The sequence below is a fragment of the Rhinolophus ferrumequinum genome, chromosome 16 (assembly GCF_004115265.2).
Source record: "Rhinolophus ferrumequinum isolate MPI-CBG mRhiFer1 chromosome 16, mRhiFer1_v1.p, whole genome shotgun sequence".
Lineage (NCBI taxonomy): Eukaryota > Metazoa > Chordata > Mammalia > Chiroptera > Rhinolophidae > Rhinolophus > Rhinolophus ferrumequinum.
The window spans coordinates 603834-619798 of record NC_046299.1 but is presented as its reverse complement, the minus strand read 5'-3'; the positions used below and the strand labels follow the sequence as shown (position 1 = coordinate 619798).

Genomic DNA, 15965 nt, shown 5'->3' with positions numbered 1-15965 from the left:
CACGGTCCTGTGTGCTGTCCACCCAGCGCCCAGTGGAGGCTCAGAGCAGGCCTCTGAGGCAGGTACTGGATCATCTTCCAGTGTTACAGATGGAGAAACTGAGGCACAGAGAGGCTCGGCGACATGAAGAGGCAGAGCAGGGTTGGGGCTTGGGTCCCGACCGCTGTGCAGGGCTTGCTCTTGGAAGAGGGACTTGGGAGGGGCTGGGCTGGAGCGGGGCTGCAGTGGGGTGATGGTCAGCGGTGGGTGCGTCGATTTGGCGGCTGATCGAGGAGACGCTGGGTTTTAAAGCTGGAGGACAGTGTTTGGGAGGAGGAGACTTGAGGGTATCCTATTTCAAGGCAAGGCCATAGGGCGAGAGCTATGTTTTGAGTGGCTGCTGTGGCAGACACTGCACCGTGTGTGTGCCCTCTCCACAGGCCTTCACATAGAAAGAATTGGGGGATACATGCCCAGTTTACAAACGGGGGACTGAGGCTTTACTGGTGGATGTATTTGCCCAAATCACGTAGCAGAAATCACAGAGCCAAAGACAGACTTAAAGAGCTTCATCTGGGCCAGAAGGAAATATTAAAATGAACCATGGAGAGACAATAGGATGGGGTGGGAAGTGAGACAGAAGCTGTGTGGTCTAACAAACGTGTAATTGGAGCCTGAGAAGAAAGCGGAGGGGGAGATCGGAAGTTATTCTTGGAGAGATGATAAGTGGCAGTTTTCCAGTGCGTGGGAGACCTCAGTACACCAACTCAAGAATCCCAGTGAGCCACAAACAGGAGAAAGAACAGCAATCCCAGAGAGATCACAGTAAAACCAAACAGGACCAGAGACACGACGACACTAAAAGCCGCCGTGGGGAAAAGACAGGACATCTTTGACGGGGCAGCAGCTAAGCAGACAGCTCCCTGCCCAGAAACAGTGACAGCCAGAGGAGCGTGGGGTCCTGTGTCCCCAAACGAAACTGCCACCATAGAACTCTATCCAGCAAAATACTTTCAAGAAGGAAGGTGAAATCAATATTTTCATTCCATGAAACCAAGGAGAATCTGTCACCTGCAGACCCCACGCCAGGCAGGTAGAACAGGACCAGAAGGAGAGTCGGGGTGCAGGAAGGACGAGGGGCTGTGAGATGGTGAGTGTGGCAAGCGAGAGGGAGTGTCGGTGTGGGGAATAGGATACCTCTGGCGTTTTAAGTGAGGGCATTGCGTTCACCAGGAACCACAGCTTTCAGGCCATGGGGGTCAGTGGGCTCCATGTCCCAGGCTTTGCCATGTTGAACGGAAATACTGAGAACTGTGTGACCTGGAGAACTGGGGTCCCGTCAGCACGGCCTGGACAGGTGCTGCTGTGCTAGCATTTCTGTGGAAAAGGGACTGAGCTCAATTATGTGAAACAGAAGTAGATGGCAGTTTCCCAATATAATTGAAATTTAAAAATCAATTAAACCTTTTTGGAAGCATTTTATGTGCCCCGAGCTTTCCTAATGGTAGAGGACGCTTTGTAAACAGCTTGTGCTATGTATTGCCATCTTTAAAGTGCATTTTACTTTAATTATCCTCCGTCTGTAATGCATATAACCTGCTTCCCCAGAACATTCGTAAGAATGAAATTGTAATTGAAAAGCTAATGATTTTTGGAAGACAAAAGGTAAAAGTCAGAGCTGTTTTAATTATGATGCAAACTCTCCACATAATTTAATTGGCATAAAAGTTTATTGATTTACTTTTGTAATCATTTAGACATGGAAAGTATGACTTAATAAATTTCATAATTCAAACTAGTTCTTATTTTAAGACTGACATTTTTCTTTGCCCATTATTGAAACTTTCAATTGGCAAAGTGTGTGTTATCAAAAAGAGCACCCAGACTGCGCGTGAATCTCACTGTGAGAGGAAAACATCTGGGTGACGCAAGCTGGAGGATGATTCAGGGTGCTTGCAAAGGGCCTTGAGATCCGCGGCATTTCTCTTGTCGCCCGGTGGGTGATGGGCACACTGAGTTCTGTAACGTGGGCTGCTCTGCCCACCCAGCTGCCCTCCCCAAATGAAACCATCCCGGGGGGGCTGAGTTCCTTTTCCCACCTGTTTTCGAGCATTGGCTCATGAAATATGTGCAATCAGGCAGAAGTCAGTAGGTTTCCCTGTTGGGAAGGGAGGTCCCAGATCATGTGTTGAGCAAAAGCTAGGGGGTGTGTATGGAAGGAGAGCGGTGGGGTCGTGGACGCTGATGCCTCGGTCACCTTTTCCTGCTGTTCCCCTGAGAAGGTGGCAGGGCGGTGTCCTCAGCAGCCGGCACCACCGTGTCCCGTGTCCGGCAGAAGGTGGTGTGGTGGCTTTCAGTCTCCCTCCCTGGCTTCTCAGTCTCTTCCTGTGCTGACTGCACCCAGCCCTCCCCACCTTTACCCTCCCCCACACGGGAAGTTCTCCAAGATTCAGCAGTGGCTGCCTTGTCTCCACAACTACCCATGGAAAGCATTAGGAATTCCCAAGCCAGGATTTCTTTCAGGCATTTGGATGTGGCTGCCCCCATCACGACTGGCCTCTGAGTTGTGGAATCCTGGGTCAGACCCTGTCCGCAGGCCCTCGATGGGTCAGCAGAGCAGGCCCCAGTGGCCACTCCCTCCTCCCAATTCACCTCTAAGACACCACCTGCCCCTGCTTCTGTCCTTCTCAGTGACTGCTCTGTCTCTACTGACCACCCCTCGTCCACACTGACCACCCCTCGTCCACACTGACCACCCTTGCCAGTCTCTCCCCTGGCTCTGTCACCTGCTCGCAGCCCCTCCTGGTCGTGGTCCCTGGTCCAGCCCTTGGCCCTGCCTCTGGCTCCACTGTCCTCAGTGAGCTCAGCATCATTGGCACGGACACTGTCCCCACTGGCCCCCCCCCCATGTACATGTGCACCCAGACTTGTCCTGGACACCAGACCTGTATGTGCAGCTGACTTTCGAAGTCACCCTGCTGTGTCTTACGGCCATTCCAGCCTCAGCTTGTCCAGAGCTGGACGCCTTCCTTCCACAGCCCCCCCGCGACCCCCACCCCAGGTGATGGCAGCAGCCACTTCGGGCCGGTCTGGCAGAAAGCTGGGCGTCGTCCCCGAGTGCCGCCCGCATGCACGTGCCCGTCTATCAGGGCGTCCTGGGGACATGCCCGTGTTCAGAAGCTGAGCCTTCGTGTGGAGCACCTGTCACTGTCCCCGTCACCCGTCTAGCTCTTGGGCCACTACTGAGCGATGCTTCTCAGACACCTGCCAGCGTGGCACGGAGGACGTGCCGAGATTGTGAACGAGTGAGTGAGTTCTCTCAGAACGGCGGTGCCGAAGCCGCGTGGTGACCGTGCCCCCAGACAAGGTGCAGGTGCATGTCCCCTGCAGTTTGCAGACCTGGTCAGCCCTCGCTCGCCATCAGCACCCCCACGGAGCGTGTGCCCATGGGCGAGGCCATCTCGCTACGTTGATCTGCGCTTCACTGTGGCGATTGGCGCGGCATGTTAACAGGCACATCAATCTGCTGGATTTATGGCAGGCCACACGAGACAGTAAGTGGCTGTTGCTTGCAGTGTTTACCCTCCCTGTCAGGGTGACTTGTGTCTTGCCTGGCCTTGTGCCGGGCTGCCTAATTGGGGACAGTGCAACCAGGGGCTGTGACAGGGTTCAGCGCCCCAGTGCACAGCATGCCAGCTCCCAAGGTACACGCTTTATAAAATGCTCTTTAATTCAGGAGCAGAATAGCATTTACTTTGTAAGTAGATGAACACAATGGACAACCAATTTAATTAAGTTCTAATGTCGGCTGTTGGACAGGAGACAAAATGAAATTATACGCGCAGCTCTCAAGTGGGCAGCCGGCCTGGAGAGGGGCTTGGTGGTGAAGGTCAGACGGGGGGACACCTTTGTGCCGTCATTTCATGTTTAGCCCAGAAGCTGAAATTGAAAAGTCAGTGCTTTGTAAATAAGTCAGCTCTCATTTTAGAGGGTCCCAGCACCGCTTGGAGAGAGTGGGTGGCCCTTGTGACAGTGACATGCTAAATGCAGCCTTTCCCACATGCTCCCCTTCTGGATAATATGGGATGGAATGAGCAGTAATGCCGCCTCATCCAATTATGTTGGCCGTCCACGAGTTTATTATCCAGGAAAAGATCAATGAAGCGTTACATTGATTTAAACAAAAGCTTTGTTTCATTTATTATTGTTTATAATCTAATGAATGTTATGGTAACTTTGCTTTGATTTATTACTCAATCTATTAAATTGTATTAGACCCAGGAGTCTTGGGTTTCCTCTTTGAAACAGTTGCCCCCTTGGTGGAGAGCGTGTTATTTTCTGCGACCATGTTTAGCTTCTTGAAAGGGAGCGACGTACTGGTCGCCCTTCAAAACCCAGCCTAGGCCTGCTCGCTGGCCCCTGAATGCGTGGCCAGCTGCTCTGTGGCTGTGCCGCCTCCTTGCTCATTTGACCAGGATGCCTTAAACTCCTGCCATGCACCAAGCATTGCTCCTGTGACCCAGGTGGCCAGTCCACCCTCGAGGACCTTCCCTCCCCTCCCGGTAAAGAAGACCCATGGCAGGAAGGAAACAAGCAGCCAGAGGGGGCAGCGCTGCAAGAGGACGGGCCCTGTGCTCGTGCTGCCGTGGCTCTGTGCAGAGCAGTCCAGGAGGGCTGCTTGGAGGAGGCAGCGTTTCCATAGAGACCTACATCTGCCGGGAGTCGTGTGAGAAGAAACTGAAAGGGGGAAGGCAAAGCAGGGAAACAACCTAATGACGGCAAAACTGGGCTTTCTCCAGACTCAAGGGGCCAGTGTGGCTGGAGCTCTGTGAGCTGGGTGTGGCGTGTAAGGGACATGGGAGAGCAGGCCCGCACCAGAGTCACTGGACAGCAGAGCAGTGACAGGACCAGATTCCTGTTTTCAATGGTCGTCTTAGCATCTGGTGAAGAGGTGGAAGGGGTGGTAGCAGTGGAGGGAGCAGGGGTCCATGATGGAGGCCTGGCTGGCGTGGGCAGTGGGAGCGCAGAGAAGTGGAAGGTCGGAGATAGACAGTGGTTCTGGAATCGTGGAAGTCACAGAGCAATGGATGTTTGGGGGGATTATGTGCTGGGGACACTGCTGGAGGCATCTAGAGGGACCTGCAGTTTGCAGTGGGAGCAGAGTGTGAGCGATGCAGGAAGGTCCTGGGCGAGAGGGACTAGCCTCCTTGTGCAAGAGAAGTCCATGTGGGGACGGCTGCCCCTGGCCCGTGGGGTGGCCTTGCAGGGGGCCCAGCGCTATGCGTGTGAGAGACAGAGGAGGATGGGGTGAGGCCACCACAGAGGGAAGGGGAAGCTTCGGGGGGGGGACCCTGAGCAGATCCAGTGTGTCACTGTCACCTGGAGGAGGAGATTCCAGAGAGGTGGAGAGTGGTGTCCAGAAACCGGAAATAAAGGTGCTTGAAGGGGGAGGGGAGGACAGGTGTCCCACGCTGCTAAGCAGCCGAGTGTCGTGAAGCGTAGCCTTTGCATTTGCCAGTGGGATGTTTTTGGAGACTCGGCCTAGAATAATTTCACTGGGTGCTGAGAACAGAAACAAAACTGACAGGAGTGTTAGGAGCAGACCCTGCAGGACCCAAAACATACATCGTGACCGAGTGGGTTGGAGCCAGGAGTGCAAGGCTGGCTCCACACTTGAAAATCTCTAGAGCAAGTCCCTCCCTCAACCAACCCAACCAGAAACACCCTGTGACCACCTGTGCCCCCCCCCCCCCCGCGCAGCCCCGCCCTGTGTGGACGGGCCCCGTGGAGCCCCAGGGCTCTTCTCTCCCATCAGCACTGGCACAGCTTCAAACACCAGCCTTCACAGACAAGTCAAAAAAGACCCTTCCCATTTCAGACATGAATCCAAGTCCCTATGTGGCGTGTGCACTTGGATGTCCCACAGACATCTCAGCCGACAGGTCTGTCCCAGTGTCCTCATTTCCCCCCAAATCCCGCAGCTGCATTGGTCTCCTCTGCCTCGGAAATGGCAGCCCCTCAGCTCCACGCTCATCTCTGACCTTCCTTTTCTTACGTGCCCATGTTCAGTTTACCAGTAAATCCCATGTTCACGTCTGTCCTCTGCGGCCCTGTCCCGCCCCAGTACACACGAGTCTGTTCTCAGCACAGAGACGGGCTCTTCAGTTCAGTGTGGACCCAGAACGTCTGGCAGTACAACAAGACCGAAAAGGAAAGGGAAGAAACGGTGTAAGGATTGTGAAGAAGAAACAAACCAAACTTTATCACAGATAATCTGTAATTATTAGAACTAAAAGTAAGCTGAGCACGGTTGCTGAATATAAGATTAATATACAAAAATCCATAGCATTTTTATTGGCTGGGAACAAATGGTTCTAAACCAATGGTGGTTTAAAATTATATGTTTTCTGATAGCAACAGAAACCAGAAGATACCTAAGAATGAATCTAACAAGGGATCTTCAAGACCTTTATGAAGAAAATTATGAAATATTATAAGACATTTTTAAATCTCAGTATGTGTTTTTGGGGAGGAAGACGCAATGTCACCAAGATGTCAGCTCTCCCCAAACCAACCTGCAGTGTCTGCCCTGATGATCACAGCCCAGCAGGGTGTTCTGGGTGTGACTGGAAGCTATTCTGAAGTGTCACAAGGAAACACCAGGGCCAAAAGTAACCACAGCAGTTGTGAAGGAAAGCAGAGTGGGGCTCACACTACTAAGTATCAACGCTTATTCTAAAATAGGAAAATAGAGCAGTGGGACGGAATCGAGACCCCCAGCCAGGTGGAAATGTGGCACATGAGCGTGGTGACATACACAGCAGGGGACCTGACAGCGTGCCATTCCGTCTGGAACAAAAACAAACTCGATTTTACCTTGTGCCCCCTCCACACACACACAAAGAAGTATGTCCCTGTTGTTGTGGAAACCTAAACGGGAAAACACAATCCTATGACTGCTACCTGGGAATACAGACTCTCATTGTGGAGTCACATTAAGAAACTGCTTCCAAATAAGACATAAAGGCATACACTGTAAAGGAATATGTTGATTAACTTGACTACTTTAAAAACTTGTGTTTAATGAAAGGTGCCGTGAAAAGATTGATGAGATCAGCATAAAGTGGTAGAAACTCTTTGTAATGCAAGTAATAGACAAAGAAATAATTCCAGATGATATGTAAAAATTTTAAAACCTACAAAATGAGAAAAAGATCAGTAGGAAAAATGGACAAAAGATATGACCAAGAAGTTCACAGGAGAAACTTAATTTTCCAATAATCTTAAAAAGAGATGCTCAACGATGCTAATATAATGGAAATCAGATTAAACAACAATGATGTATAATTTCACATGCCTCCAGTGGGCACAGATCAAGGTCTGCTGGCACCAGGTCCGCAGGATGTGGGGCACCAGGCACTGCCCTCCCCCACCGCTGGTGGAGGTGTGGGTGTCACGACCACCCGTTGACACCTGTGGACGAGCCCGTCACTGTGACCAGAAACTTTGCCCGCATGTCGTAGCCATGCACGCATGTGTGACACCTACACGCATATGTGACACCTATGCGCACGTGCGACACCCACGCGCATGTGTGTGCTCAAGGATGGTCATTGTAGCACCAGGCGTAGTAGCAAAAACACTGGAAGCAGTGTTCATGTCCAGCAGAAGCGTGGGTAAATAAGGATAAATAAGCTGCAGTATTTTTGTATGTTGGATTATTATGAAGCATCAGAACTGAGGTCACATGTCTCAACACTGAGCATCCCTAAAACGTAACTCTGAATAGAAAACAAAGCAAGTTTCTGAGAGGAAAACAGAGACGATGGCCTGAGGGCTCCGAGACCTGCCACATGCTGCCTTTCACCTTGGTCCCCGCTGGTCAGATGGTGGCCATCTCCAGGAGAAGGGGCAGTGGCCTTGGGAGTGCAGTGTGCAGGGAGCGCCTCTGAAGTCCCGTGCAAGCTAAGGTATGGCCTTGGGAGTGCAGAGTGCAGGGAGCGCCTCTGAAGTCCCGTGCAAGCTAAGGTATGGCCTTGGGAGTGCAGAGTGCAGGGAGCGCCTCTGAAGTCCCGTGCAAGCTAAGGTATGGCCTTGGGAGTGCAGAGTGCAGGGAGCGCCTCTGAAGTCCCGTGCAAGCTAAGGTATGGCCTTGGGAGTGCAGAGTGCAGGGAGCGCCTCTGAAGTCCCGTGCAAGCTAAGGTATGGCCTTGGGAGTGCAGAGTGCAGGGAGCGCCTCTGAAGTCCCGTGCAAGCTAAGGTATGGCCTTGGGAGTGCAGAGTGCAGGGAGCGCCTCTGAAGTCCCGTGCAAGCTAAGGTATGGCCTTGGGAGTGCAGAGTGCAGGGAGCGCCTCTGAAGTCCCGTGCAAGCTAAGGTATGGCCTTGGGAGTGCAGAGTGCAGGGAGCGCCTCTGAAGTCCCGTGCAAGCTAAGGTATGGCCTTGGGAGTGCAGAGTGCAGGGAGCGCCTCTGAAGTCCCGTGCAAGCTAAGGTATGGCCTTGGGAGTGCAGAGTGCAGGGAGCGCCTCTGAAGTCCCGTGCAAGCTAAGGTATGGCCTTGGGAGTGCAGAGTGCAGGGAGCGCCTCTGAAGTCCCGTGCAAGCTAAGGTATGGCCTTGGGAGTGCAGAGTGCAGGGAGCGCCTCTGAAGTCCCCTGCAAGCTAAGGTATTTCCAGAACAGTAACTGAGCTCTGTGGTGTCCCTGCCTTAGCCCCTCCCCCCACTTACCGCCCAGATAACCTCACCTGTTTCTTTGCATTTGTCATTTTGTTCCTCTTCTGATACACACGTAACCCTCACAGCACACTTCTCTGGGTCAGCTCCTTTTGCTGATGTGTTTGTCTTGGCGCCATGCTCTGGAGTTGTAGGAGCGCCCCTTTTTCTCAGTTCTGAGGCCCCTGTGCAGTTTGGCGCTTGGGTTTGTTTTCCTGGCTGTACTCACTCCTCTGTGAGCCATTTCCTCGTCTTCCCTGGTGAGGACCAGGGTTGTTTTCATCGGTGGAGTTTCCGGAAGTGCTGGCAGTGCACCTTTGTGCATACGTCCTGGGAGCGAGCTCTGCATGTGCACGCACAGATGTGCCCTTGGGTGTGAAACATGGGTGCTGAGCTCATGGGATGCACCCATCTCCCTGTACTTGCGTCCTCGGAGCCTGTGTGCCCCTGGCGGGCACATAGTGGGCCAAATGAGGGACCATCAGTCCAGATTCAGAGGCGTTTCCAGCCGTGATTCATTCTAACTATCGATTCCAACTCAGGTCCGCTAACCTTCTCTATTTTGTTGCAGACTTGAGGGTTGGTTACCAACAGTATCTTAGGAAGTGCTTTGTCCTGTGCACAGATCCACAAATTTTATTTTTGTTAAATAATGAGTTGAAAACGCGTTATCCATAGAAACAATGTGATGTAGCGCCATCTAGGAGTCATGAAGAATCGCCAAATCCACATGGCACTGGACAGAGGTGGTGGCCTTCCAGGCCGCCTGCTGTGCTGTCCCCTGCCCCTGGCAGCAGGACACGCCACTGGCTTCACAGGGAAGCCCCCACCCTGGCCCTGGGGACCCAGAAGGTGGTCTGTGTCCCCTTGTGACTTCTAGGAGGAAAGCTCCTTCATCGCCCGCAGCCTGCGTGGAGCTCAGACCCGGCCATCCCCACGGTGCTGTCGGAAATGGGCAGCTGCCGACAGGTTCACAGGGAGGTTGGTGACACAGGCAAGGGGTCCGTTCCCACCGTGGGCTCATACATGAGAAGCACGTGTATGCTCCGCCTTCATAGTGTCTGGGCAAGAAAAGTGTGTTCCCGTGGGCCCGTCCTGCTCTGTCGGTTTGGTTTGAGCGTCAGGAATTTTCTGTCTCCAGGGGAAGCCGGATGCAAAAGGCCAGCAGGTTAATGATGTGTACTTTGGCGGCTGACCAGGTGCGGAAACGATAGTTCACTGGGCATTTGACTTGTTTGCAAATAAAAGGTGATGGGGGCGTTTCTGCGAAGGTGTGTCCTTTCCTCCTGCTGCGCCCACTGAGTCACCCCACACCCCGAGTCACACCTTCAGGGGGCGCCCGTCCCTGGTGGCCACGCCCACCAGTTGCTTTGCCCTGTATGCCCTCTCTGTGCCACTCGTCACTTTCTGTCCGAGTGTGTTCAGCGCCCGTGAGCGTCCCAGGTTGGCTGTGTTTGCAGAGCGGCTGGCTGCTCTCAGAGCTCAACTTGGAGGCAAACTGAGGGTGGGGTGCGACTGCTCCCCACAGCTCGTCCCCTGAGGTGTGATGGGGCTGGGGCTGGTTTGAACAGCTTTACAGACACTGGCTCTTCAGCAGCAGCTGCTTCAGCTGAGTTGCCTCCGGAGTAGCTTTCGTTCCCGTGGATGCCCAGGGGTTGGGGACTGGGGCCTCCACAGCCCATCCCTGAGCCCATCCCTGCCACGTTCCACATTCCACGTGCCACGTTCCACGGGAGCTTGAGCTTCCTGGGTGGCTGCCCGGCTGTCCCTGGTCTTCGGCAGCCACCTCAGAGCCCCGAGGGGCTCAGCTCTGTGCATGAACGCTGGCCTTTCCCGCTGTGCCCACACGGAGGCCGCCCTGCACAGGCGTGTCGAGGGCCCCTGCCTGCTGTGCCTGCCGGGCCGCGTCGCGCTAACGGAGACTCATGGGCACTCTTGACAGTCAAGTTTATCAATAGGTAAAACGTATTTTAATTGTTTTTAGCAAAACTGGCCAGGGGTCAGTATTCTCAGATGTGTCCAACACACTGTTGACAGGAGCTGCGGTCAGAGGGCTCTGGAGCACGGCGTCCTCGTCAGCAGGCCTGGGAGCGTTTCCGTTCAGATGTCGTCGTCGTGTCCTGTGACAAATGGGGCCCAGACCGTACTGATAGAGTAGGTTAAACATTGAAAAAGTTAGTTAAACTTTGACTTTAAATATTCATTAGAGCTAATTATGGATTTTCTGACTCTATGAATTACAGTTTCCATATCTGCATTGGCAAGTTATTTTCCATTTATTTATTGTAAACTTCATAATATTATATTAGCTTTATCCCATTCAATGAGGGAGTCGTTTAAATGTTTGCAGTGCCATTTATTTACTTACACTGTTGCCGAGTGCTTTACCTGAGGCAAATGAGAAAATATCCTTTCAAAGGGCTAATGGCGGTGTGTCCGAGTTCCCTGGGTGCAGCCTGCAGCCTTCTTCCTCGGGACCATGCACTGTCCGTGGCCCGAATCCCCCAACTGTGCAATGGCAAAGAGAAGCCGGGCACCGGCCGTGGGAGGTGGGTGTGCCGCGACCCTGCCGGCTGCCTTCCCGTTTATGCTCTGCTGTCACGCAGCTCTTAGCACCCGGTGGCATCACACACTCCATCCGGGGGACTGTTGTGCAGCGTGCTGACTGGCTCACAGTGCTGTGCTGTGTATTTGAAAGTTGCGAAGGGAGTAGGTCTTAAAAATTCTCATCCCGGGAAAACAAACTTGAACTATGTGGGTGATGGATATGTTAACTCATTGTGGGGATCACTTCACCATATAACAAATGCCCAGTTCTTACATTGTACATCTTAAACTTATACAATGTTATATGTCAACAACATCTCATTAATGCTGGTAAAAGAGTAACAATATTTTCATTTTGGAAAAAGAAAAAGAGACCCAAAGGGCTGAGGGTGGGCGGGACCTGGGCCCAGGGTCAGGTGCAGGTTCCCTGTCTGCACAACCTGCGAGAGGCAGAGGCACTTGTGGACCGTGAAGTCCACTCTCACCGGCAGGCTACATTGTATCTCTGGAGGGCTCCTTCTCTCCCCAGAGGCGTCTGTCACGTGTCAGCGGGCCCGAGCGGCTTGCATTTGGGTGGTAGTCGGGATGTGCAGGCCGGCGATGCGGCCTATGGCTGTGGCGCTCTGCCGCCTTCATCAGGCACGCCAGTGTGTGTGCCTGTGTGTGGGTGCGTGTGCTGGTGCAAAGTGTGCGGGGCCTGGGCAGGGATGCCGAGCACAGCACAGATGGTGGAGCTGAAGTCACACCTGGGGGGAGCCCCGAGTCCAGGGCAATGGGCGCACGTCCACGCCCACCTACACACATATCCATTATGCCCGTGTGTGTACATGCACACATCCATGCAACGCGCACACACACAGACATGCACATGTGTGTGTACACACAGTTATACACACACATACACATGCCCACGTACACGTGCATACGTATATGCACACGTACACACACGCACGCGAACAGCAGCGTACTGCACGCGTATTGCAGTTCTGCCTTTTCCTGGGTGGGGACAGCAGGATCGCCCCCCCGGCATCCAGAATAGCTCCTGGCACCTGGCAGCTGACCCTGGAGAAGTGGCTGCAGCTCCCTGCTGAGGATGAGGTAAGGGGAGGCCAGACAGAGAGCAGCCAGAGTCTGTGCCGCCTATGGGAGCCTTGGGTGGGCAGGGCCAGGGCCAGCACGTGGCCATGACGGCGCCGTGTCCCTGTGCTTGGGGGCAGTCCTGCTCCACTGAGCCCTCGCCCACTGGGCCCTGCTCACAGCGGGTCTCCTGGTGGAAGTGAGACGGTGCTTGATGGTACCTGTCGGAGGAGAAGCCGCTGGCAGTGCTCCCTCATGTTGGCTGTGGATAGGTCATCATGGTTCACATGTCGTCTCGCAGTGATTGTGACTAAAGTACAACGCACAGCTTTTTACTCTCCACTCATGGCTGCCTTAGGAACCTCCCTGGGCCGGTCTCTCACCTGGTTTCTTCTTTTGCTCTGCAGGCACTAGGAAGCTTTTATTTCCTGCACGAATCCTTAAAAAACATCTACCAGTTTGACTTCAAAGGTAAGACTCCATGCTGTCAGCTGCCCAGGAATCCTCCTGGGGTTTCCTATCCTGGTGGACTCCCTACCCACTGCCCAGTGGGCTGGCGCTTCTGGTCCCTTCCGCCAGTGTCTCTGTGAGAGGACTGGCAGGTCTGGGTTTGAGTCACTTGCCATAGCCCCTAACCAGGGGCCTCGTATGAAAACCTGGCTTTTGGGCTTCCCTGAAATTGAGACAGCCGGCACCCCCGGAACGGCCCCCAGCCATCGCTCCCGGCTCCCCACCCCTGCCACCCTTCTGCCCCCAGGGATCAGGCAGGCAGGGGATTCTGGCTGTCTTAGAGTTAAGAGGAGAATGAAAAGGTATTGTATCTGTGTCCCTATAAATGTGAAAAAATGAAAGCAGAATGAGAAGATGGCATATTCAAAAAAAAGAAAAGAATGGACAAGAGCATGTTTGTGGAAAATGTTGTCTTGTGTCTAACGTGCGAGTCCCGTGTGTCCGTGTTAAGAAGATTCACCCTAAAATGCTCCTGCAGGCACAGCCCTCGTCAGCGTCTCGGGGATCTCAAGGCTGATGAGTTTCCAGTCGGGCGTCTGTGCAGTTACCTTCCCAGGCTGTTATCTTTCCACGCTCTGGGTAAATTCTTCTGGACTCCATTTAGGCTGTTGAGCCAGATCACATTAATTTGAAATGTCGTTAAACTTGTAATAACTGTGGAGAGCAACTAATTATGTCAGTGTGTTCAGATTCATTACCGTTGCTCACTTGGGAGGCCGAGCGCCTCTTACGAAATTGAGAAGCAGAGTCTTGTCTAAATTGCTTGAGTAGTGATTTCATCAGCACTGAGAACAGGACGCAAGCCAGCAGGGTGATTTTTCACTGGCCCTGTTTTATGAGGATTCTTTACACGCTTTTAAACACAAGCACCTGACTTTCCACCAAGGAACTTGGCGAGAGATGGGTGCCAGAGGCCACTCTTCCCACGATCTTACTAGACACCAGGCATCGGTGTGTCATGTCCTCCAGCAACCAAGCTGTGAGTGAGTGATGGAGGGGACGTTCCACAGCACATGGCAGGTGGGGCTGTGCCACAACTTACACATGTTCCGGCCGCTCCATTGAACTTGTCCTTTCTTTAAGGACCATTTGCAGACATATTTTATTACTGAATCAGATCCAACATAAAGTACCTGCTGGCCTTAGGTTCACTTAAAACCATGTGTTAGAGGGACTGTGACCTCACCCAGGGCCATTGTCAGTGACAAGAGCTGTGACGGTGACAGGCAGTGGGTGCACTGAGCACTCGTGTGCGTGAGGAACACATGTCAGGCAGGACGCTCACTGTGGCCCAGCACAGCAGGTCACTGCTGCCCCACGGCGGAGGGTGGGGTGTAGGGTGGGGGGAGCAGAGTGGGGGGCCGACTGGCGTCTCAGGCGGGGTGGGCTGCCTGCTGCCTGCTGTGCAGCCCCTGCTCTCTGAGCTCACTCTTCTGCCTTGAATTAAATTACAGCAAAAGCAACCCAGAATTTGTGAAAAGTTTGAATAAACGTTTAGAACGAACTAGCCTGAATTTTAACAAATAACTACCTAGCTAGAAATTTCAGGACACCCAAAAGGTACAGCTGCAAAGGGATGAAAGTGATTTCCAGTTTCCGATTCAACATGGGAAGAGCTTGGAAGTCATCACTCCCATCCTCACAACAAGAAACAAGCCAAACAAACTGGAATTAGATGGCTCTTCTTAGACCCCTTGGTGCAGCAGGGTCACAGGACAAACCATTGCCCCCAAAGCTGCAGAGATGGGCAGGTGGCCCTGGGACCCCAGAGCTTACCAGGCAAAGACCGTTGCTGCAGCCACACTGGTCAGAACATCAAAAGGTGCTTGACCCAATGCTGGGGGCTGAGCATGGGCTGGCTTGAGACAGAGAAATGCCTGGGGACCCACCCTTGGGGGGTGCCCACCACGTTCTCATGGTGATGGTCAGAGGAAACCCCCTTGTGCTTCTGGCAGGGACGGGGAAGTAGCTATTCTGAAGTATGCCCAGAGTACCTGTTCTTCACCGGAACCCATTTCATCAGGGCCCACCCCCCTGGGGTCTCAGCAGGGCCTGACCAGCGCCAACCCCTCTGCCTTTGCCCCCACGTAGTGGTGGTGCTGAGAAGCACGTGGGCGCACATGCTGACAGAAATACTGAGAGCTGACATTGGACAATAGAACGTTTCCCTCCCCGTCATCACAGCAAGGCCTCACGATGGAAAGTTCTGCAAAGCTCACACTCTGTCTGAGAAGGAGTCACAGGAAGCCCACTACAGCAGAGGGGACAGGAACAAGGACACTGGAGAGTATTTTAGCCTCTTACCTTACAGGAAACACAGCCCGGCAGACAGGAAGACAGCCTGGCAGACAGGAAACTCAGCCCGGCAGACAGGAACAGAGCCCGGCAGACAGGAACAGAGCCCAGCTCCTCGCCAGATAGACATAAAGTCTCATATGAAAGGCTTGTCTACCGCAATTCTTTAAACCCAATTATTCATGTGCTACATTCAACTGTAAACTACAAGGCATGCTAACAGGTAAAAATGCACTCTAAAGAGAAAAAGTATGCATAAAAACCAGACTTGGATATGGCATAGATTTAGAATGATCAGACTGGGAGTTAAAAATCACTATGATGAATATGCTAAGGACTGTTATGGGAAAAGTGGACAACATGCAAGAAAAGATGGGCAACATAAGAGGAAAGATGGAAATCTAAAACAGAATTAAAAGGAAAAGCTAGAGATCAAAAACACAGAAATGAAGGATGCCTGGATGGGCTCATCACACTGGACATTGCTGAGGGAAGAATCAATGAACTGGAAGATATGTTATTAAAAACTCTCCAAACTGAAAAAGCAAAGACAAAAAAAATCAAAACAAACAAAAACCAGAACAATGTCTAACGACTGTGAGACAACTACAATAGGTGTAGCACGTGTGTAATGGGAAAAGTAAGAGAGAAAGGGACAGAAGAAATACTTGAAGCAATAATGTCCAACAATTTTCCAAAATTTATGATGGACACAAAGCCACAGATCCTGAAAACTTAGAGAGCATCAAACAAGATTAATACCCAAAAAATCTACACCTAACCATATCATATCCAAAATGCAGAAAACCAAAGATGAAGGGAACGTCTTGAAAGAAGTTGGGGA

At 52.4% G+C, this 15965-nt stretch overlaps 1 protein-coding gene across 2 annotated transcripts in view; it reads left to right on the top strand.

Annotated features, from left to right (window-relative positions):
• The window catches only part of INPP5A (inositol polyphosphate-5-phosphatase A), a 163029-nt gene that overhangs the window by 85518 nt on the left and 61546 nt on the right, over positions 1-15965 (top strand). For both annotated transcript variants that reach the window (XM_033130170.1, XM_033130172.1), the window contains exon 5: positions 12724-12787. In XM_033130170.1, coding sequence (XP_032986061.1) covers positions 12724-12787 — 64 coding nt within the window. The remainder of the gene's footprint in view (positions 1-12723; positions 12788-15965) is intronic.